This window comes from Stylophora pistillata, chromosome 2 (assembly GCF_964205215.1).
Source record: "Stylophora pistillata chromosome 2, jaStyPist1.2, whole genome shotgun sequence".
Classification (NCBI taxonomy): Eukaryota; Metazoa; Cnidaria; class Anthozoa; order Scleractinia; family Pocilloporidae; genus Stylophora; species Stylophora pistillata.
Window position 1 is genome coordinate 23,393,524 of NC_142520.1, and position 22,592 is coordinate 23,416,115.

The 22,592-nt window shown below is 38.5% G+C and overlaps 1 protein-coding gene and 1 pseudogene across 2 annotated transcripts; both read right to left on the minus strand.

Annotated features, from left to right (window-relative positions):
• Nucleotides 1–2,134: 2,134 nt before the first annotated feature.
• LOC111342946 (uncharacterized) lies at nt 2,135–14,529 on the minus strand. 2 transcript variants are annotated; one of them, XM_088748751.1, is made up of 13 exons: nt 14,388–14,529; nt 11,694–11,956; nt 10,922–11,036; nt 9,859–9,981; nt 9,489–9,611; nt 8,766–8,891; nt 8,334–8,459; nt 6,629–6,754; nt 5,417–5,536; nt 4,960–5,085; nt 4,651–4,776; nt 2,768–2,887; nt 2,135–2,560 (listed from the first exon to the last, which is right to left on the minus strand). In XM_088748751.1, exons 1-12 carry the CDS (start codon nt 14,458–14,460, stop codon nt 2,805–2,807), a joined length of 1,530 nt encoding a protein of 509 aa, XP_088604877.1. In that variant the 5' UTR covers nt 14,461–14,529; the 3' UTR covers nt 2,135–2,560; nt 2,768–2,804. The 2 variants fall into 2 exon arrangements, 1 of the variants encoding a protein (XP_088604877.1); XR_015996649.1 differs by lacking the exon at nt 2,135–2,560 and having other exon boundaries at nt 2,874–2,887; nt 4,863–5,085.
• A 5,449-nt stretch (nt 14,530–19,978) lies between these two features.
• On the minus strand, nt 19,979–21,476 carry LOC148737894 (uncharacterized; annotated as a pseudogene).
• Nucleotides 21,477–22,592: the final 1,116 nt, after the last annotated feature.

Sequence of the window (22,592 nt, forward strand, 5' to 3'; positions counted from 1 at the left end):
TTCTGCTCTGTATTCCTTGTATTTTGTTCTGTTCTATTTATGGTTGCCGCAACTCGATTTTATAGCTGACCAACAAGCCACATGCGTGACTGGCAATTCCAGTTGAACTCAATTAACGCTCGATGTTTGGTCAAACTGCTAGGAAAATACGTTTTAAGGTGACCAGAGGTGACCAGGCTCTTAGAAATATTGATCATTTTATTGGTGGAAACATTTTGTTTCGGACAAAGAGGACATATTTCGGACGAGGAGGGCATATTTGCTAAATAAAGGCGAAAAAAGGTAATTTTGCAAAATTTCGTTTCGTTTCGTTTCGCAAAATAGTAGAAGTCCTCTTCGTCCGAACGAGGAGGACATATTTCCTAAATAAAAGCGAAAAAACGCCATTTCGCAAAATAGTAATTCTGTCAAAATTACTACTTTGCGAAACGAGTTCTGTTATGGTCAATACAATGAGAGGTGACCAGGCTCTTAGAAATATTGATCATTTTATTGGTGGAAACATTTTGTTTCGGACAAAGAGGACATATTTGCTAAATAAAGGCGAAAAAACGCCATTTCGCAAAATAGTAGTTCTATCAAAATTACTACTTTGCGAAACGAGTTCTGTTATGGTCAATACAATGAGAGGTGACCAGGCTCTTAGAAACATTGATCATTTTATTGGTGAAAACATTTTTTCTCGGACGAAGAGGACATATTTGGCGAATTACAGCGAAAAAACGCCATTTCGCAAAATAATAATTCTGTCAAAATTACTACTTTGCGAGACGAGTTCTACTATGGTCAATAAAATGAGAGGTGAGCAGGCTCTTAGAAATATTGATCATTTTATCAGTGAAAACATTTTGTTTCGGACGAAGAGGACATATTTGCTAAATAAAGGCGAAAAAACGCCATTTCGCAAAATTTCGTTTCGTTTCGTTTCGTTTCGCAAAATAGTACAATTTCGTTTCGTTTCGTTTCGTTGCGCAAAATAGTATAAGCCCTGAAACACCGAAGCAAAGTGTAATCTCTAGGGGAGTACTTAGGCTAAAGGACTAAATGGCTATTTATAGACGGCGGCAAACGTGAGCGACAAACAAATTGTAGGAGGAGATTGCACACTTAACTGACTGACGCATTGTACAGCGGTTATTTTTGAGCGCTCGCGAAAAAAACCTTCGTTTCCAGAGTTCATGCCAGCATGGATCGAGAGCGTGAAATCCTAAATTACATCTGCGATGAACGCCTCGATTTATTGGAGGTACTAAAGGAAACTGAAATCAATCTGCAAGAGACAGCTGCAGCTTTACCAGAAAGACAAGATTTGTCTTCTGTTATGGAGAATTATCGTTCTGTTGTTGAAAGTGTCGAGAACATGCTGAAGGGACTAGATGAATTGGAGGAGAAAGTAAAATCGACACTTTTGTGACTGCTATTCTTCGAGCAATCTATCAAACAACGGCTCTTTTAGGGGCCACCAAACACAGTAAATTTGTGACCAACTGAACAAGACTGACACCTTGTTTTTGAAATTTTATTTAGTCCGGACTAGCAAATTTGATCGGTAAATCTCATCAAGGAAACAGCCGTAATTTCAAGAATTTCTTACTTTTGACTAATTTATTTACTGCAATGTTTTGAGAAAACTTTGCAAGCTCTGGGAGCCGCGCAATCAAATTCAGTATCTGTAAGGCGTGCTCCCAATCTCAATAGAGTACGTAAAATTCCTTCTCAATAGAGTACGTGAGCAAATTCCTTCGCCAGAAATCTCTTTTTTCGCGCGAGCGGCCAGTTTGTCAGCACGGGGAAATATATTAACTTATTAAGCTTAACTCAGATTCCACCAGACGTATATGAGTAAAATTTATATCAATGTTGAGAGAATAGTCCGTAGTAAAAAGCGATTAGCTTCATTTAAGCGCGCTACAGAAAGCAGAGGCAAAATGCGAGTCCGCGGCTCATTAAAACTCCACAAAAGAACCATTACTAACCAAAGCCCTAAAAACACAAAATGCAATGTAAACGCTGAAGTTTTCCTAAGCGTCAATAAAATTACAATGGACGTTCACAAACGTTGTTTTTGACTAAACGCTTCGCAGCTCGGCATTTACAATTTATTTTTCCCTTGATTCCTCTCCACGCTTTATCTTTTTCCTCGCTACAACTAACTGGAAAACTGGTAAACAATAATACTTTTAAAGAATTAAGTTTGTTGTTGTCTAGACATTTTTTGTCATGGGAACCGTCCGTGTTACTTGTCGCAAGTTCTTCCTTGCTGAAAAAAAAAATGGAAGAAGCTTAAGTGCGCATAAGTGCCGCTGATTTTCTCTTCCCAGTGTCTGCTGGACGAGCTTTATTTTGGTGGGAGTCACGCAGGTGCCTATAAGCTCCTCGCCAACGTTCTGTGCTGTGCAGGGCGACTGCAACGCGCAGAAGGGAGGTGCAGGCTAGTCTCTGGTTGGTTCTCTTCGCAAAGTGTATTTAAGGTATCGATGTTGATGGTGGCAAGGTCTTCGCTGTCGGTTTCGTCTGCGACTCTTTCATTCACGCAACCTGAGCTGATAGTGACATTTAACTACAAAGGCAAAGAAATAGCAACCCGTTCAGTTTAAGTCAGGTGATAATTATGTGTCTCGGTTTGGATAATATTATACGAGTTAAGCAGTTGACTGCAATTTACTCGTAGCATATTGGGCTTAAGTTTATGCAAAGAACAAACAACCGAAGTGTAACTTGAGCAATAGTACGTATACAGAAGCAGAAAAATTACTGTGCAACTCACCAAAGAGAATAGATTAACTTTTTTTCTCTTGAGTCCCTCAAGGCGCTCTTCTAGTTATGAAAAACCTGCGGCGATTTTTTCTTCTAATCCTGCTATACGGCCTTGTATTTTCGAGAGCATCTAAAAGAGAAAGCAAGACGTGATAATGAGCTTAAAATTGAGGTAAATCCTGACATTACTAATAGAACCAAATCGAACGCTCGATTCAGCGAACTCGATTACTTTCGGCATCGATTTAACGTTTTTCTGGCAATTGAAATTTCAACCAAGGAATCCAAATTCATCAAAAAGCGTGTGTTCAACGAGTATACTAATTTTGGGGGACAATGATGATAACAGACAACAGGAAACTGGCAGCAAATTTCAAAGAAACGTTACCTTCAAAACACTCTCTTGAAAATCCATCTGCTTTTTCATAATTCCTCATTATTTTCTAACTTTATCCTCAAACTTAGTGACTAAGAAAAAGATCTGTGAAGTAGCGGTACATTTTAACAAAACACCACATGATTTAAGCGATTCCTCATTCCAATGCATTGATCAAGTGCAGGCGACAGTAAACAATTCAAGTAACATCGAGAAACTTTTAATTACCAAAGAAGCATATTGGAGCGCACAGTTGTTCTCTCTGGCACCCTTCGGCTTGAATAAGCGCCAGGAATTTCACTCCAAAAAAGGAATAAACTATAATTAATGCGGAGAATTTTTAAAAATTGGGCGGGCATCAAAGGTCCCATTCTCAGCGTTGATTGGGAATTTCAGTACAATTCTCGCCTTTCAAGTCAACGCTGGTTCCTTAACATTTCAGTGGATTCGACAATTTTTCCATTTCTTTTTATTGTGATAATTTTTCGCGTAGTAATTACTGTGTTTGTTTATATGTGTCATCACGACCTATATAAATCTATTTAAGGAATTTGTAAATTATTATATTACAACTGATGAAGGTCTCGGACCGAAACGTTTTTTATTAAACTGTCTTAGACTTTTTATTTGAGTATGTGTCTTTCTTAGCTCGAAGTTGTCCGTCCTCGTGTACTACGATATTTTTCCTACTATTTATCGAGGTTTGGACTGTGAATCCCTTTGGATACTTCTGGCGCGGCGTCACTGTTGGCTCGAGGCCTTTTAACTTGTTATATATATATAACAAGTTATATATATATATATATATATATATATATATATATATATATATAACATATATATATAACATATATATATATATAACTGCAGACAGTACTGTTTCGGCCTTCTGGGCCTCATCAGTGCAGTGCTAATGCTAGGATGGGGGAGAACCGAGACGGTCACCCCAAACGACCCAACCTTTGTGGTATCGTCTAAGCCATGCCAGAGTGCTCAAACTAGAGTAAACCAGCGAGCATGCGCAATTGCAACGGCAATGACTCATCCTAGATAGAGTGCTCAATTTGGACATGAAAGCAAAGCTTTGTATGCCAAAGAGCTATATCTAATATATATATATATATATATATATATATATAGCTATATATATATATATATATATATATAGTTGTTACAAGTGGCAGTTTTATTGCTGCAGTTGTGGCTGTTTTGAGAACACTCGTCAATAATATCTTAGCCCTCCATTTGAGCCAAAAGAGTGCGGCTCACGCTCTTTTAATTTAATCATGTAAGCAAGCTTGTGAGATACGAGTCTCGGATCACTTCTTGTAGCACGCGAGGATTGAATGGAAACATTCGAAAAGGTGCATACAAGAGTGTACAAGAATGGCTATTTAGCGCTGATTTATATCATTCGGTAAGCAAATATTCGACTGGTGCTTGGGCGCCCGCTCAGGGCAGCTACCAGAAACGAGGAAATTTACTTGTTGAATGATAAGACATCATTATGATCTTACCTTGGCAAGTATATCCATCTCCAGTGAATCCAGGATTGCAAGAGCAGTTGAATGACCCCTCAATGTTTGTACAAGAGGCGCTGCCCTTGCTGCAGTTATGGGTATTGTTAACACACTCATCGATGTCTGAAATGGAATCAACAGATCATACTCATGTACTGAGGCTGTAGGGATGAAAGGGAGGAGAAATTGTCCCAATATACGATCATCACCTTCCGAACGATATTAGGTTACCATTGATGTTGCCTTTGTTTCGGCTAGTTCTATAGACTTTTCGCGCTGATACGACAAAGCATCACTGTATGGCACCTGTGCAGTTGTGCCCATCACCACTGAATCCTGTTTTACAAATGCACTTGAATGATCCCTCGGAATTGTTGCAAGTGGCAGTTTTATAGCTGCAGTTGTGGCTGTTTTGAGAACACTCGTCAATGTCTGAAATGAAATAACTGAGTAGTCTTGAACTTCATATATTCATTGTAACTGAGTAGTCTATATTAACTATGCTGATAAAGAATAACATTGGAAGTGAGCTGAAAACTGGCTTTCCAAACTGAAAAAAACACAGGGTGCTCTTAACAAAAAGGGACCCCTAACCTCACTCTTAATGCAGGCTGGCTCAAACTCTTTCTGTCAAAGCCATAAGATTTACTTAGTACATGAGTTTACATCCGAAAAGCTATGCATCGTTTAGGAGCGTTCTTACGAGAAAGACTACCAATGGAATTTTATCTATTTAAAAACATAGTGTTCTGCAGGATTTTACCTTCGCATTCATTTCCATTCCCGCTGAATCCAGGATAGCAAGAGCAGTTGTGAGATCCCTTGGTATTTGAACAGTTGGCGTTCTCACTACAATTGTGGTTTTGAAGACACTCGTCTATGTCTGAAATGGAAGTAAAGGAACGCTCTCTTGATCATTTTCGTGGATGAAAAGGAGGGTACGGGAGTGATAGGCTACTGTCAAATGCAAAACCGATTCAACCACCTGTTAATCCAGTTCTACAGGGAGAATAGTAATTATCTTAGGTGGGATAATCGTTATAAATTTTGAACCCATCTTGCCCGCTCGGGATAGTCCGTTTTGATCCCGCGCAAGAAAAACATTTTGTGTAATCGTAGTCGTTGGACAATGTTGGTGGTGGAGACACGAAGAGCGACAGATGACATTCAAAACAAAGGAAACATGACCGACTGTCGTTAAAATATTGTGCAGCAAACATAGTTCCTTTTTTTCTGGCTCTCGAAATAAAGAAGTCATCTTTAATTCTAAATAAAGCGAAATATTTTTCTAAATAAGGAATATTTTGTTGACTGAGCTTGTTGTTCAGGAGGGCTCATTTAGCCTCACTTTCCGAGTTTGTTTCTTTGTAGTACTCAACTTCGTCTTGGTCCACAAAAGCGCAGAAAGAACTCAGCCATATCCTACAGTCTTCATCTCACGCCCTGATCAGTAACGTATAACTATAACATCGCTAGCATCGTTCTGCTTGGCTATCGAAGCAGGCAAGATGGGCCCATCCTGCCCACGCGGAATAGCTCGCTTTGATCTCAAGCATAAGTTCTTGATTCCTGGACAATGTCGGTGATGGAGACGCAAAAAATGGCAGACGACAGTCAATTAAAGAAAACAAAAACGGCTCTTGAGTTTACATCGCTAAAAACACATTTGGCTTTCTTTTCTGGCTCTCAAAGTGAACATGGCATTCTTAATTCTTTATAAAGCGAAATGTCTTTGCAATATAGTAAATCACTTTTTGACCAGGCCTGTTCTATAATGATGGCTGGATATATATAAGCTTCGTTCTCTTGTCAAAAGAACTCGGCCAATATCCAGTGATCTTGACCTCACGCTTCACCAATAACGCAGACTGATCATGCCCTAAATGATATCAGATTGCCATGCATATTGACTTTGTTTCGGGCAGGTTTGTAGATTTTTCGCTCAGACATGTTCTGAACACAGTTTAGTACGTACCTATGCAGTTGTGTCCGTCACCAATAAATCCTGGTTTACAAACACACTTGAATGCTCCCACGGTATTAGAGCAAGTGGCGGTTATGTTGCTGCAGTTGTGAATGTTTTGAGAACACTCGTCAATGTCTGAAGTTAAATCAGAAGCCCTTATCAGTACATCAGTCACAACAATAAAGAGTAAAAAAAAAAAGGAGGGTATCGAAATTAGGCTTCCAATTTAAAAACCATAGGGTTCTCTTAGTTAAAGAAAATTAACCTCACTTCCGTGACGGGTGGCTAAAAGGCACTCTAACTCTTGAGAAAAAGACATAACATGTACTTCCTTTAAACCATTCCATTTCAGGTACCCATTAGCAGACCTCTCGCAGGCTCGCGTTGCTCGACGTCCCATGCTCTCCCGGGGGAGAGGAAACGCAGATAAAGTTGCAGTTAAACTCAACCGAAACTATTCCATTAAGGCATGGTATACTCTGTTCAATGCAAAAGGTATTTTTGATTTGATATCTTTACACAAATGACTCAAATCTGATGCTGAACCGGCACATTGGTTACAAAGCTAATATTTTTTTAAAAGATAAAACTGTAACTGAAACATCAGTGAATGCTCATTGGTCCATATAAATTCGCAGATGGATGTATTCTCACCCAATTCTAAACTGTTAAAGTTTATTTGACTTTCTGAATATTTACTGATGCCTACCTAGACAGGCGTTGCAACTTTTGAAGCAATTGCGCAGCATATATTGTGGAGTTTTTGTGCATTCACCGGTTGATGCCCAGTATGTACATTGGTGGTTTTTATCCTCACTTCTTCATGCCAGGTTATCCGTCTGCCGAACTTTTGTTTTTTTCAAAATTTTGTCTCCCGCTCCTTCCTTCGTAAATTAATTTCTTATAAACCTGCGTTTCTTCGCTTGCGGGAAGATTTGAGGCGAGTTAAGGAAAGGTGGGCACCTTTTCTTCTTTGAGTACACCGTCATCAAATCTCCGCCAGGTTTATCGCCTTTTGCAGGGAGGTTGCCAAGTTTACGTGCTCAAAATCTCGCGCTCTTAACAATTAACAATTATTGAACGAGGTTGAGCAAAAAATATCGTGATTTTCCCGTGGCGAGCGGATCAATTATTTGCCGAAGCCGAAGGCTGCGGCAAATAATTGATCTGCGAGACACTGACAAATCACGATATTTTGCGATAACCGAGTTCAGTAATTGTTTTATCATTCGATCACCGAGTTTGTTTTCATTTTTTTGGGGGAAGCGTCAAGCAAGTTTCTTGTCAATTTTTTGGGGGAAGCGGCAAGCGCGCACTGCTGCCAGAAATTAGACGGTTTCCTTCTCAGCTAAATAATTTATTCGGTGCACTTTAAATTGTAAGTACAGTCAACTGTTAATTAACAAAATGTATGCCTTCAAATGGCTGAAACTTCCAGGAACAAGTTCACAGACCTCAAGGATTTGAAATCCGCAAAAAAAAGCTCGGGGAAGCGATCGCGATCCGCCATTTCACACAAGAGTGACCACAAGAGCGACCACAAGAGCGTGGTTACTATTACGCATTGGCAGAATATTATTTGCAGCAATAACGGAGTTAGACGGTATTACGAATGAGCAGACCATCATTTGTAGGCATTTATTTGCAGGTCACGTGGTGGGCTTCCGGCCAATGAATATGGGGGAAAAATCTATCGAATGATAATATGAAATACCTGTGCAGTTATATCCATCACCTCTGAAACCAGGATTACATGAGCAGTTGAACGTTCCCTTGCTATTAGAACAAGTGGCGTTGTCCTTGCTACAATTGTGGATATTTTCGGCGCACTCGTCGATGTCTGAAATAAAGCAACAGTTGTGTTTAGTGTCGTGACAAACAAAAAAATTACGAGCAGAGGAGCGATCCCTCGATATTTTTGCAAGTGGCAACGTCCTAACTGCAGCTATGGGTATCGCTAAGACAGTCATCAATGTCTGAAATGGAATCAACGGACCATACTCATACACTGAGGTTCCAGAGATAAAAGGGAGGAGGAAGTGCTCCAATATAATAGCATCATCTTGATTGTACTTGTCTCAGGTATTTCTACAAGTTTTTATGGGACGATATGACAAAGCGTTATGTTATGAATACTATTCGGAACCTGTGCATTTGTTTCCGTCACCACTGAATCCTGGTTTACAAGAGCACTTGAATGATCCCTTAGTATTGTTACAAGTGGCAGTTATATTGCTGCAGTTGTGGCTGTTTTGAGAACACTCGTCGATGTCTGAAATTAAATCATCAGCCCTCATCAATTACAGTATTAAAGAAAAACAACGACGAAGGTATCGAAATTGGGCTTCCACTCTGAGTGTGCTCTAAAGAAAAGAAGCTTTTAACCTTACACTTAATGTCAGAGGTGTGGTGGCTTCATATTTAGTGTGCTCGACTCTGACTCTCATGGTGCCTTTCTTCACCCAGGTGTTTAAATGGGTACCGGCGAATTTGATACGGGAGGGGGGGGGGGAAGAACTTTATGGGATAGCCTTGCATCCCATTCATGGGGGAGTAGAAATACTCCTGGTCGTTTCATGCTATGGACGCCGGAGTTAAGTGCTGCTCTGATGAACCAATTGGCTCGTGAACAGACTTTACCTTAACAATGGAGTGTGGCTCAAACTCATTCTAACCTCAAAGAAGAAGACATAAATGTACGTATCTTATATTATGTCATGTCAGGTACTCAGTACTTACGTTTGCAGCTAAAATGCTATTATTATGCATCGAGTAGTTCTGTTTATATCGTTCAGGGTCCTTCTTAAGCAGAAATGAAAACATATGGAACTATATCTGTTTAACAAGATCATGCTCTGCTAGTTTATACCTTGGCATTGATGTCCATCCCCGCTGAATCCAGGAATACAAGAACAGTTGTAAAATCCCTCGGTATTTGTACAGTTGGCGTTCTTGCTGCACTTGTGGGTTTTTTGATCACACTCGTCGATGTCTGAAATGAAATCATGTGACCATAACAATGAGTGTTATCTTCAAAGCAAGGAGGTGGGTGGGGGAGGGGAGTTGCTAATTTGCAATGGAAAACCGACTCTGCCGCATGTTAATCCAGTTCCGCAGGGAGAAAGGCTTAATATTTGAAACCTGATGCTTATAATTAGGATTTTGAAACGCGTATTTCTACCATAGGCTAGTTAGGAGTAGGCATCATGCTCTGATCAATGCTTATTAGAAATAAATACCTGTGCACTTGTCTATATCCCAGCTGAATCCAGGATTACAAGAGCAGTTGTAAGATCCCTTGGTGTTTGTGCAGTTGGTGTTCTTGCTGCAGCTGTGGGTTCTTGTAGCACACTCATCGCTGTCTGAATTTGAATAAACGAACCGTACCCATGATTGTTATTATCAAAACAAGGAGGCGATGGAGAAGGGGAGTTGCTAATTTACAAAGGAAAATCGCTTCTGCCGCATGTTAATCCAGTGCTGACGGGAAAAGGGCTTATTATCCTAAATATGATAGTCGAATTACCTCATATTTAGGATTAGGAAACGTTTTTTTCTACCATAGGTTAGTTTTGGACTAGCCATCATGCTCTGAACAATGCTCATTACTTGGGTAATTGTCAATATCCCCGCTGATATCAGGATTACAAATGCACTTGAATAATCCTTTGGTATTTTTACAAGTGGCATTTTTATTGCTGCAGTTGTGAGTAATCATAGCACACTCGTTCATGTCTGAAATAGAATCGACTGATCTTTCACCAAAATACTTAAGAATTAAGGTCGCAAGAGGGGAACTAATGTAAAGAGTTTTGCTATTTGTCATTAGATGCGTGTGACGAAGCTAGCGAGTGAAAAGTGGTGGTTCTGCGAATAGGAGAGTTTAAATCCATTGCTTTACTTTTCCACTGAATGCCTCAAATAGGTTGGTCCTAATGGAGGTGGCTTGAGCTCTTACAGATGTCAAACGACTGCACTGAGAGATATCTACAGAATAATACATGAATGCACGTGAGACTGCAACTTGAAAAGGAGAGGACGGTCTTTAAAAAAGAAAACGGATTTTATAACCAATGGGGCTGGCTTTAGTTCATTCCTGTTCACTCTAAACAAGACACCATACCCAGATATTCGAAAAAGAAAAAGATAATGAAATTGCGCCCCTGCCCTCCTTTTCCTCCACTAAGTCACATTTAACACGTGAAATAAGTACAGCCGATTTTGAATCTTAAACCATCCGAAGAAATGGACCACTGTGTTTTAATCAGTTACAAAGTTGATTTTTATCATTTTAAGTCTTACCCTCTTCACAATCGTGGCCAGTAAATCCAGACGCACACAAACATCGATATGGTTTTTTTGTAAATCCCGACTGGCAAGTGCCGTTGTTTTGGCATGGTGATCCATGGCAAAAATTCTTAAAAGAAAAAAAAAGCATGTCACAAGTAGTTGTCCACTATCTTCACAGCCTTCTCCTACATTTCGCCGAGAACTTGAGCGCGAAAAATAAATCGAGTAGGGGCGTCTTTGGACAGGATTTAAAGAGTAGAGTGACGTTCCTAAGAACGGCACTTAGTAACTCCTGTCGTAGCTCAACTCTGTCATTATGTCCATAGTGGTGAGCATCTTCTGAGCCATTTGATGGATCTAATTATTTCGATTGTTTTTAAACTTCGAAACCGATGGAATAAAACTGCCTTTTGCAGATATACCTTAAAATGACCATTACACTTACCTTTACTCACAAGAATTTTCTTATTAGAAGCAAGGTTGTAATTGTCTTTGTTAGAAAAAAGAGATTGATCAATTGTTTACTCAAAGCTGGTGAGCATGGTTTCTAAAATGAATACGACAAATTACTTGCTACTGTTAATAGAGTTAGGTGTCCTCAAGGCACTGAGAGGATTTTTGTTTTGAGTGACTGCTTATTTACAAAAGATCCGTAACGACGCTAGCACGCGGTTAAAATTATGTAAAAATAAGAAGTAATGGATGAAAGTACCCCTCAGCTCTCATGAATGACCTAAACAGAGAGAGGTGCAATTGACATTTAATTAACAGCTCGTCCATGTACCTTAGTTCCGTGATAAACATAGTTCACTGCTTTTACCAGATCCTCCTCATACTCTTTAGCTGTTGAGTTATTCAGTTCACAGTTGTGTATTTCTGCTCCATTTTCTCCAAAATAAAAGTTAACACTGACGCAGTTATAGTCCAAGTAGCAACGATATTCACATGTATCTCTGTCAATCACACTGATGTTTTCGATGGTGTGGTTAATAAGACGTTCTCCAACGAAGAACAGAGTCGATGGAAAGGCTAATATACGGCATTGATCTTAAAATACAGATTATTGAAAGTTAAATAGCGACATGGGTCATCAATTCTAAAGGTCTCAGTTGTTGTTAAACTCGCCTTCCAAGCGCTTGGTACTTATACTGATAGATAGATAGATAGATAGATAGATAGATAGATACTTTATTAGGCACAGAATCCATAAAGCTAAGTCACCTATTTACACATATTCGTTAAGATACCAAGATCAAATTAAAAATATATATTTTTTTTCGAGCCCAAAAGATCTCTAGAAAAGGATTGTATGACCTCCAAAAGCCAGATAAGTCTTTTCTTTCCTTTCTTTTGACCTCTGTTGCCCCAGCTTACATCAAACAAAGTATATCTGTCTTTGTATTTCCTTGCAACTACTTTCTGCCGGACACCTGAAACAACTAGCTTTACAGTTGATAAAAATGATACCGAAAATTGCAAAGTGTACCTTGACGAGCCCAAACCCCAAAGATAATTTGTGCCCAGAGAACTCAATAACTTCCATTAATGTTCAATGATGAAAGAGGCAAGAAATTTCAAGCACGAACTCCCAACTTGTGCCCAATATTTCAAATCACATTTTCCTCACCTATCTTTAAAGTTACTATGATAACGCGCGAGTGCAAATCCTGCTTAGCTTCTAATGAGCCACCCTGATGGACATCTTTACGCAGGCATGGCCTTGTATACATAACACGACGTGTGCAGTTCACTTCATTTGGTAAGTTCCCGTCTAGCTTAGCCAAGCTCTCTTTCTCCGATTGAGGTACACTGTACATCTTTCGAAGCTCAACGAAAGTAGATATTTGCATAAAAAACAATGATTTTTAAGCTCTGTGAATAGACGAAAATAGCTTTGGAGTTGGCGTTATGTTATCCCTAAACGCAGGACGGTTTATGGCCGTAGCAAGAAATCTGAGCTCTCTTACCCTTCTTTAAAATAGTACGAAATATTTGAGTGTTGTTGAATCGGTTACTTGTCTTAAAAGCTTACAATTTTCAACACAAACAAATTCTCGTCGTAAATTCTAGCAAAAACTTATTCAAGCATGCTAAATGCATTTCGCAGGTGTTGTGACTGCGGGAAATTCGTTCGGTTTTCGCTTCCAAGTAGAAAATTTAGCACTTCCTTGTGAAAATTTTTGGTCTTGGAATATCTCTTGGTCTCACTTCATTTAACTCTTATGCTACCCACGTGCTCTGAAAACTTCCTGCTGCAGTACATCCATTTTATGAAATGCATGGGCCAAGCACGAACAAATTCTTAATTTTGGATTGTGATATTTATTTTGTTTTTGTTCTGTTTTGTTGTTCTCATTATTCATATCGAATAAACTTGGTTTAGATAAAACCTGTCCATGAAGATTTGATAAAAACCCTCGGAAACCGCTATTGAAGATTAAAATCTCCCCATCGCTTCATTGTGCATAAATTTTGATTGAATTATGAAAATGCACTAATAAAGAGTTGCTAAATAAAACTAATTTCAGTATGTTCATGGTTAGACATTCATATCATCTATCTATTAGCCACCTGTCGAGTGAGAAGTTTTGATGTTCTCGCTCATTCGCAGTCAGCATTCCTTTTGCATTATTGGAAACATAATTACTCTGCCTGCATTTCAACAACTTTCTCGCTGTTTTTATTAGCTTTGAAAAAACTTACTCATTACGCTTCCAAAAATTGCGTAATTCTGTATGTACATAACACAGGAAGGCTGCTATGACGAAGATAATATGCCTCGAATGCCGAGTTCTAAAAATTACAAGACACTCGTTTTGGTATATGTTTAACACCTGTCGGCAATATGTTTTCGAGGTGTATAAATTTTTACTACGAAAATTTTCTGTAATTAAAAACAAATTATGTCAACTAAATATGAAACCAGCGAATAACTAACTACCCCAAGAGAGACTCTTATTCTACAGGAGAATGTAAAAAAAAGGAAGGCAATTCTTCGACTTAAAAAAAAATATCCTCTCCAACTGGCTAGTTGATATATCAATTCTTATTTCCTTGAGTGCCGGGCTAACTTTAGGCTCTTCCTTCAGTTTGTGCAAGCATTAAAATAAAGGATTTGTGAAAATATATTCATTAATTTTAGATGACCTTGATAAAATTTTAGTGGACCTTTATGAGTGTCTGAAAATAATTCAGTAATTGCGGATGTTGTTCGGTTATAACTAAAAAACTTTGTAAGCACATTTCACAAATTGTGAAAAATAATCTAGAATAGTTTTGAATGAACAGAAGATAACAGCACACTAAAATGGACGATGAGTTTCACTAGCCATTTTGTTACTTAGGCCTCTTTATACGAGAATTTTAGTCCTCGAAAATATGCGTTTCCTTTTTTTTCCTTTGATATATCGCTTAGCTGAACAATTAAGAGCAGAATAATAAAGGTTTCTTTTCAAAAAATGCCAACTTAAAAACATACCATCTGGGCAGGACTGAAATTGTCCGAGAGAAAGAACCACAGAGATAGGGAACAAGAGGAGAAAAACTCCCATGTCCGCGAAAAACAAGCTGAAAAGAAATCCTTTGAATGTTTTGGAGCTGGTGAGCAAACCGAAGAGCTTAACAGCAGTTTGTTGACTGAGCTGTACCACCAATTAAGGTTACACTTCCTAGAAACGCGTTAGCCAATCACATGTGGTCGTGATATATGAAGGATGTTTCGTCACCCGTCACAGAGACGCTGTGAGATTAATTAATGTGTGCTGAAACAGTAAACTTGGCTACTATTCTCCTCAGGCAGTTATTTCCAACTTTCATTCTCTATCCGGACCAGCACTAAAGATCTTAAAACAAGTGCAGTGAGAAGAATATGCTACCTTTCTATAACGTCAAAAATGTTTAGATACTCTAGTCTTCTCAGATAGGAACTAATAAATGGAGGTCCCGTCTCCTGGAGTGTTAGGGGTAGGAGACATAATTTCCCATGCACGAGATTACTGTGTGATGGCTGTCCTCCCCTGGGATGGTTGCTGGGTGGGAATTGGCTCTGAAAATCCCCCATGGGGAGTGGCAATTAACACATGTATGTATGTATGTATGTATCCTTAGGGAATCGTCGTGTACCTGTTTTAGTAATTATAAGCAGCATCAAACGAGAAAAGAAATTTTCAGTTAAACTGTGAAAATTAAAGCGCATAAAAAAGCCTAGATATTCAAATTGATGTCTCTGTGGCATTCTGACCAAATTTCCTGAGAAATTTTAGAACAAAATTTTAGAGATCATAGCCTCAATGAGGCATATTCTTTTGTTAAGTGTCGCTCTCGCTGAGAGTTTTTTTCAGCCCGATTGCACCTGCAGTTTAAGTATTCTTTCTCCAAATTAGTGAGCTTTTGATATGCAAATTAAAGTCGAAGAGAAGGTTCTCCTCTGATTCCAAGTGAAGTTTCCATATTTTGTTTGTGAAATGACTAAGTACGTCTTTTAACTTGTAGCAAGAGAGAATTTCGTGAGCGCGCTCGACACTTTCGATCGCTGTCCACACGGGCGGTCTGGCCAGAAATCAGTTGTAGCTTGTGGCGACACCAAAAAAGGAGGATTGGAGAACAACCAAACTATGAATGTTCAATACTGCCCTAAACAATTTTCACGAGGAAAGAAAAAAAGGAAAAACTTTCTCTTGACGAGAAGTCGTACATTTCCCCACCGATATATGGAGAATGCACTGTCAAATGCCTCAACCCAACGATTGCTTATAACAATTTTTAAACCAGAATTTTCCGCATCTTTTCTTAAAAAAACTGGTTTAGACGACAATATCTACCACAATAAAATCAACTTGTCCAGAATAAAACTTTTGGATATGAAATGAATAGTTTTAAAAAGGCCTTTGAAACCTCTATAGATATTCCTTTCGCTTTATTGTGCATCAACAATTATTGAATTATAAAACTCTACGTGGAAGGTTGTTTTATGCAACTACATACGCGTGATGATGGTAAACATCGCATTTGAACTCATGGTCTACCTATCAGATGAGCATATTCTATGCCTCCACTTATCTGCGTTTAAAATCTGCCTAATCTTTTTTTTTTCTCATTCAGTTGGCCCACACCGTCGTAATGTCGCTAAATTTTGCTAGTGCTTGTCACCTTATCCGTCAGGTTGCCCAGCAACAGTAAATATGGGAGCCTTAAGTCTCTATGAAGACAATTTTCGAAAGAATAGGCTACTTTTTGAGATCCTATAATTTAGTGTACTTTTTGCCAAATGATGCATCCTTCAACTTGCAAGTTTGTACCGTTAAACATTGCTCAAGTTTTTCCATGCAAATCTTCTTCGTCTTAAGTCTTATTTCTCCCTAGTTTGCAACCGACAAACTTTTCATCAGCAAATCGTTGATGAATCTGAATCTTACGGAAGACATAAAACGAAACTTATAATGTCACCGCCGCAAACACTATTTTATTTTTATTAAAACAAACAAGTGCTATTCACGAAAATTGAAAATTCGAGGAGCCTACAGGCCTGATCGAGAGTTGTTGTTCAGAAAACCTCATAACTGAAGTTCATCTTTAATTGTTTTTCAGAAAAAAAAAAAATTTTGTCATTAAGTCCCAACTGCTTCATATTGATAATTAAAATAAAAATTTTCCATGAGTATTTTCAAAGTTGCGTTACATAACAAATTTTCCCATTCTTATTATTCATATCAGTTAATCTTGTTTAAGTTGAAGCGTCTACACATCGAATAAAACATGCATAGGGAGTCCTTTGATTAAGTTCGAGATCTTCTCATGGCTCCACTGGATATGGGCAGTGATCGAGTTATGAGAAAATTCCTGTGACTGTTTCCATAATGCTTGTATAGCATCTGCATCGTTTATTGGCGCTCAATATTACAGTTATTCCAGGTATAACGCAAGAGAGACCCAAGTGTATGCGCATGCGTTTCACAGCAGATCAATGATAGTTTGCATGATTCTGGAAAGAATGAAAAAGAAAAATCACAAGGATCTAGAATTACCGGAGAAAAATCTTTTCGAAGGGATGGCAGAGAGAATTAACTAATCCAGTACACAGAAATTATTCTGACAGCCTTTAGCTCGCTTGCATGCGATAGTTTTTGTTTTCAAGTGCTAGATTCAGCGCGATGAATATTCGGTCGCCATATTGGACGGGTAGAGATTTGGTACGAGTGACAAAGCGCGGGGAAGGGAGAAGGGGAGATAACCAGAAAAACCGCCTGCCCGAAACCCATGATTTCTCACAAACCGTCCCATGTCCACTGCGTGACATCCCCGACAAGTCACACATTCTTGAAGGAACAATCAAATGGGATGGAATGGAACCTTTTCTCAAAAACTGACTGGCGTGTCATGTAGCAAAAGCGGTAACAAAAGTTGAAATCAACAGAAATTTGGAAAACGAGGAATGTAGAATTTGCAAAGCCAGACTACTCTTCCTATACGGGAGACGGCAACTTACATTTGAACGGAAAATTTATTTTGATCCCATAAAGAAAGGAATACAAGGGCCCTGAGATTCACGATATAGCGAACAAACCTTTGTACGGTTATGCAGTAAATAACTTGGGAATTTGAATTCATTCAGATTATAACTACATTCTAAATATAACCGAATAACTAAATCATACTGAACTGACTAACTAACAAACTAACTTATTTTAAACTAACTAGATATTTCAACACGGCAAAAAAACTAGCGTTCACCCTACGGAAAACAAAAGTTGAATTCACGGAAAACATGACAATTTACTAACGTTTACCCGCGTTTTGCCTACGGAAAATTCGACGTTTTCTGTGCGTTTTCGCATCAGTGAATCCTAGCATTCGTTCCATTATTCGGTAGTTTTCCTTCGCGGTAAATGCATGCAGGTAAACAATTTATTTTCCGGCATTAACCGCTCGGTTAACGCAGTACCGCAAGCAGCGTGTTTTCCTTTTGTTCATTGACATTTTCCGAGTGAACAACAACGTATTCACCAGAGTTAACAGCGGAAAACACACTTTTTCCGGGAAGGTTGATATGTGTAAATACGGGAAAACGTAATGTTTTCCAAAGTTTGCAGTTCGTATAATGCATAGAAAATGCTATGTTTTCTTTTGTTCGCAACCGTTTTTCGCCCGGTGAATGAAATGTTTACAAGAATTATCCAACGTTTTTCCGCGATAGCGAAATCGACGAAATTCATGGAAACGCATTTTCCGGCGTTTTACCTTTCATTGTTGTTCAGTTAATCTATGGAAAATAACAATATGTATTCTGCCATTTGCTGCCGTTCTGCGCATTCGAACGCTATGTTCACTGGAATTAACCAACCAAAAGCATGCATTAATTTTCCGGTATTTTCTGCAAAGGTGAATTCGTGCAAGGGATGCATTTTCCCGCGTTTACCGTCGCTCGGTTAATCGCTGTTCGTCAAATTTCACTTCTTAGACACAACTCTACTGCAGGTTCTCAAAGAATTTTGTCCTATTTCCCTCTTCCAGACAGGATAAGCACTCTTTACTAATTCTCGTCAAGTTTATTAATGCACAATGATATTAGCGGTACAATTTATTCAGAGTTCAAAATAGAGCCTGATAACAATCGTGTTTCTTAGCCTTATTTAACTTTACACATTTCTCTGTCTAAAGCCAAGAAGAGGCAAAACTTAACCTTTACAGTACAACTGATATGATAAAATTTGAAGGATGTACTGTCTGAAAAGTCATGTGTGAATCAATATATACAAACTATGACCAGAAAAGTGTGTTAAGGACATTAGCCAGAAGGCTCATTCTTTGATTGATTATTGATTAGTTCACTAATTTCAGAATGATCTTAGATAGCCACATAGTTACAATGCTTATCTGTTTTTCTGTATTTCGATTGGTTTTGTAATCGGACCTTTCAGCGTCACCACGCGCATATAAAAGGCAATTTTAGCGTCCCTTTAATCAGTTCTTCGTAAGTTTTGAATAGCCTTGGTAAACTTTCGCCCTTTCGTTTTTCTCAACCTCTGGCACAAGCGGGACCGATATGTGAGTACCTTTGTAACTTTGTTTTTCCCTCTCCAGTCTTTTCAGTGTTGGGCGACAATATACAAACAAATATTGCAATGATCTGTATAGATTTAAGATTCAAAGTCCAAATTCGTGCCAATTTGCGAGTCAGTGAACGCCCATCATTTAGATAGAACAATGGGCTGTTTATCAGTCATCAAACTCTTTTAATTTGTTTCCAAATTTTTTTTCTGTTTCACTTGTATTGTTAATCTCGTTATAGACTTTAGAGCCCAGTATTTAACATGCGATTCTTTGATCATGTATTCCGCGGCTTTTCGTTAGATTGATAGAACTTCGTTGTATTGTTGTTTCAGTTTACGATCGATCGTTCGATAGATTGATTGACTGTCAGAATAATCGTTATTTTCGTAATTGATTGTGGTTCGTGGTCGACTGCTTTTCAAGAATAAAGATTCGTGCAAACATTCAACTTTGGGTTGTCATTTCGATCAGTAAAATAGTCCCAAACACCTCGTTAACCGCGTTTTGGAGCGACACGCCCTTGAACTTTAGAATTTAGATTTTGGTGGCCGTAAACGCTACAAAGTGATTTGTAGATACATGTTTCAATTTCTAAACTTCTATCATAAGCATTTTGCAGAAATGAGTGTCAAGGTTTGAGGAAAAAATAATATGTGAACTTCATGTGCCGAGGGAATCAAGGCAACATGCTGAGAATGTCACCTTACATTTAATCTTACATCTGCATTAAATCTATTTGAAACACTTCTGATGTCTAAAATTGAGACACTACTCCATCTGATGGAGAGCTAGAGAACTATAAAAGAGAGAATGAAAATTTTAGCTTCCTCTAAAATAGCAGATACATCCAGGATTTTGGGCTCTTTAAAATGAGCATGGCAAACTGTCCTCACAGATAAAAGCTCACTGGAATGCACAATTTAGTCAAATATGAAGTAGTGTGATAATGTTCAAATATGCATTCATATATATGTGAATTATTTGCCAAAAAACACCTGTATTCAATCCTGGACATAAGTGCCAAATAGTGATCAGGGAAGGGAAAATATTCTAGAGACTGAATTCACTTTCCATTGACAATAACTTAAATGTAGGCTGCTCAATAACTTTAATTGCTCAAAATATTACATTTTAGACATGTATAAGTTTACAGTCTTCAAACTCTCTTGTAATCGACCATGATTGTACAAAAGTCTCACTTTAAATTTGCCAACTGAGGTGGTTTCATGTGAGAAAATTGAAATCAGCAAATTGTCAAATTAAAAGCTTAAGTCAGACAGAATAAATGAATGGAGATGGCAGACCTACATTATCTGTATCATTGGGCAAAAATATAGCAAGTTTATAAAAGATGGTCCCTAGAAGAGAATTGAGTGACTGTATACTAAAGTTTAAATTGGATTAAAGTGGTGGCCCAGTGCAATTTTTCTGGGATCTCTCTACTATTTCTATGAATTGGTCTACCAACCCTTCTTTTCACTGACTGCCTCTTTTGCTGATTCGTCATGGAAGACTTGTACCGCTGGTCTAGTATATGGAAGAAGTTGGTAGCTTCTTCTGTCCTCCAGGTAAACAAGGGGAGCCTCTTCACCATTGATGTGGGATCTTCTTAATCACACTCATCCGAGGAGACAAGACTAGGATGCTGGGCCTCGAAAATTGGTTCCCTAGTCTCTTCTTGACTTGCCACTTTGAGTCTCTTATCCAGTTTCTAAAAGGAAAAAATGTGAAAGAGGTTTTATAATACTGAATGGTGAGCAGTTCCTACAATAAAGCATTTATAAAGCTCTTGAATGAATCTCAGTGTCACTGGTTTAAGTTGTTCTTGGCATAAAAAAGTTTTTTTATCACCAGATCTACAGTTTAATTTGAACCTTAACCAGTTTTTAAATCAAACTTGAATTCAAACCTTCTGAAATTTATTCAAACATACAAGCTGATAAGATAGTTGAGTGTTAAACAGCCAAACAACTTTTTTTACCCTTTCAATTCTCTGTCGCTTCTTCTGCTCCTTCTAATACTGCTCGTACCATTTTCTTCCTGTTGTCTACGTTTCTTTGACGATGCGAAGTTTTGAGAAAGAGCATCTGAAAGGAAAGGTAGGTATACCAAAATCAGTTATACCAAAAATATTTTCAGTTTGCAGGACTGTAGTGAGGAAGGGGCAAGATGGAGCACTTGTCCCATTTAATTTCAACCCAAAGTTAAAGAGAAATTGTGTTTACGTTTATTTGGCGAAACAATCCCCGATTCAACATACCCAGAATTCTTCTTTCAGTACAAGGAGAATCATTTTGAATCTGCTCTATTTCTTTGACCTCTTTCAAGATGGTGGCTAATACAGCTTCGTTTGGTGGTTCATCCTCTCTGTGAGAAATTAGAAGAACTGCATCCATTAATAATATGACAATGAAACTAAGAAAGATAAATTTCAAGTTAAAACAGGATAAAACAGAGTTCTTGTGCTCGAGTATAAAGCGCAAATTAAAAACCTCTGGAAAATTACTTGAGCTTTTCGTTTTGCAAAGCCGAAACGCGCCAAATTTACCTTGTTTCAAAAAAGACTTTAAAAAAAATCCAAAATTAGAAAACAAAGACTACTAGTGAGGGTTTAGTCTGATCGTCCGGGTGAGTGTAGTCCTGAGAAGGACTGTTATCGGTGGTAGGGACTGACGTTTCGACAACCTGTGCGGAAGTCATCATCAGAGTCAAGTTCGTGTGAAATGATCGGTTGGTTTTGCCGTGATGTTATTGGCTGTAAGACTCAAGTGACTTTAGTCGGTCGTGATTGTCCTGTTTCGATCTCTCGGTAAAGTTAGGTTGTTCTTTTTCGGTCGTTTATGATGTTTATGTCGTGAATGAGTCGTTTGTATGGAGTAGGTAGTTGTTGACATCTGTTTAGGGGAGTCTGTTCTAAGTTGGTAAACCAGCTTTCCAGAGTCAGTCGTTGAAAATAGTCAGTGCTGTAGGTTAGGCATTGCGCAGAGTCCCAGTCAATGTTGTGGTTGGTAAGTCGATGGTGTTCAGCAATGTGATTGCTGACATCACCTTTCCTCGTCGCCCGTCTGTGTTCAGTCAGTCTTGTCGTGAGGTTTCTGCCAGTCTCACCGATGTAGGAGGCTTGGCAGTCGGAACAATTGATCTTATAAATCGTTCCCTGTCTGTTCCTCGGTTCGTCTTTGTCTTTAACGTTGGTTAGTAACTGAAGTAGGGTGGTGATAGAATTGTGGGCGACGCGGATATTGAAGGGTAGTAAGATGCGCGAGATGTTTTCAGACATGCCTTTTATGTACGGTATGGTTGCTGTAGTCGTAGGGGTTGCGGTGTCGTTTGTTTCGGTAGTGGTAGTGGAGACTACTAGTCTCTGCGAAGTCCTATCGTTATCGCTATTGTTTTCATTGAACAAAGACTGAATGCATAATTAATGTATGGGGTTATATGGTACTCTTGCGGAAACAACTTCTAAAGGAAAAATTTTGTATAATTATAGCCTGGGCAATTCCTTCTGATTTTAATAAAGTTTTTTTTGTTATTGTTGTGTTGATATTAGTTGCGAATGTGACCGTTATAACAACATAAACATAAACATGGCTTCAGGAAAAAAATATATGTATGTTGAACTTGAAAGTGAACC

Coding starts and splice junctions, on each gene's coding strand:
- LOC111342946 (XM_088748751.1), bottom strand. CDS start 14,460: ATGGGAGTTTTTCTCCTCTTGTTCCCTATCTCTGTGGTTCTTTCTCTC. Junction 9,982..10,921: donor TGGCCACGATTGTGAAGAGG/GTAAGACTTAAA, acceptor ATTCAAATTCAG/ACAGCGATGAGTGTGCTACA. Junction 5,086..5,416: donor GAATGGAAATGAATGCGAAG/GTAAAATCCTGC, acceptor ATTTCATTTCAG/ACATTGACGAGTGTTCTCAA.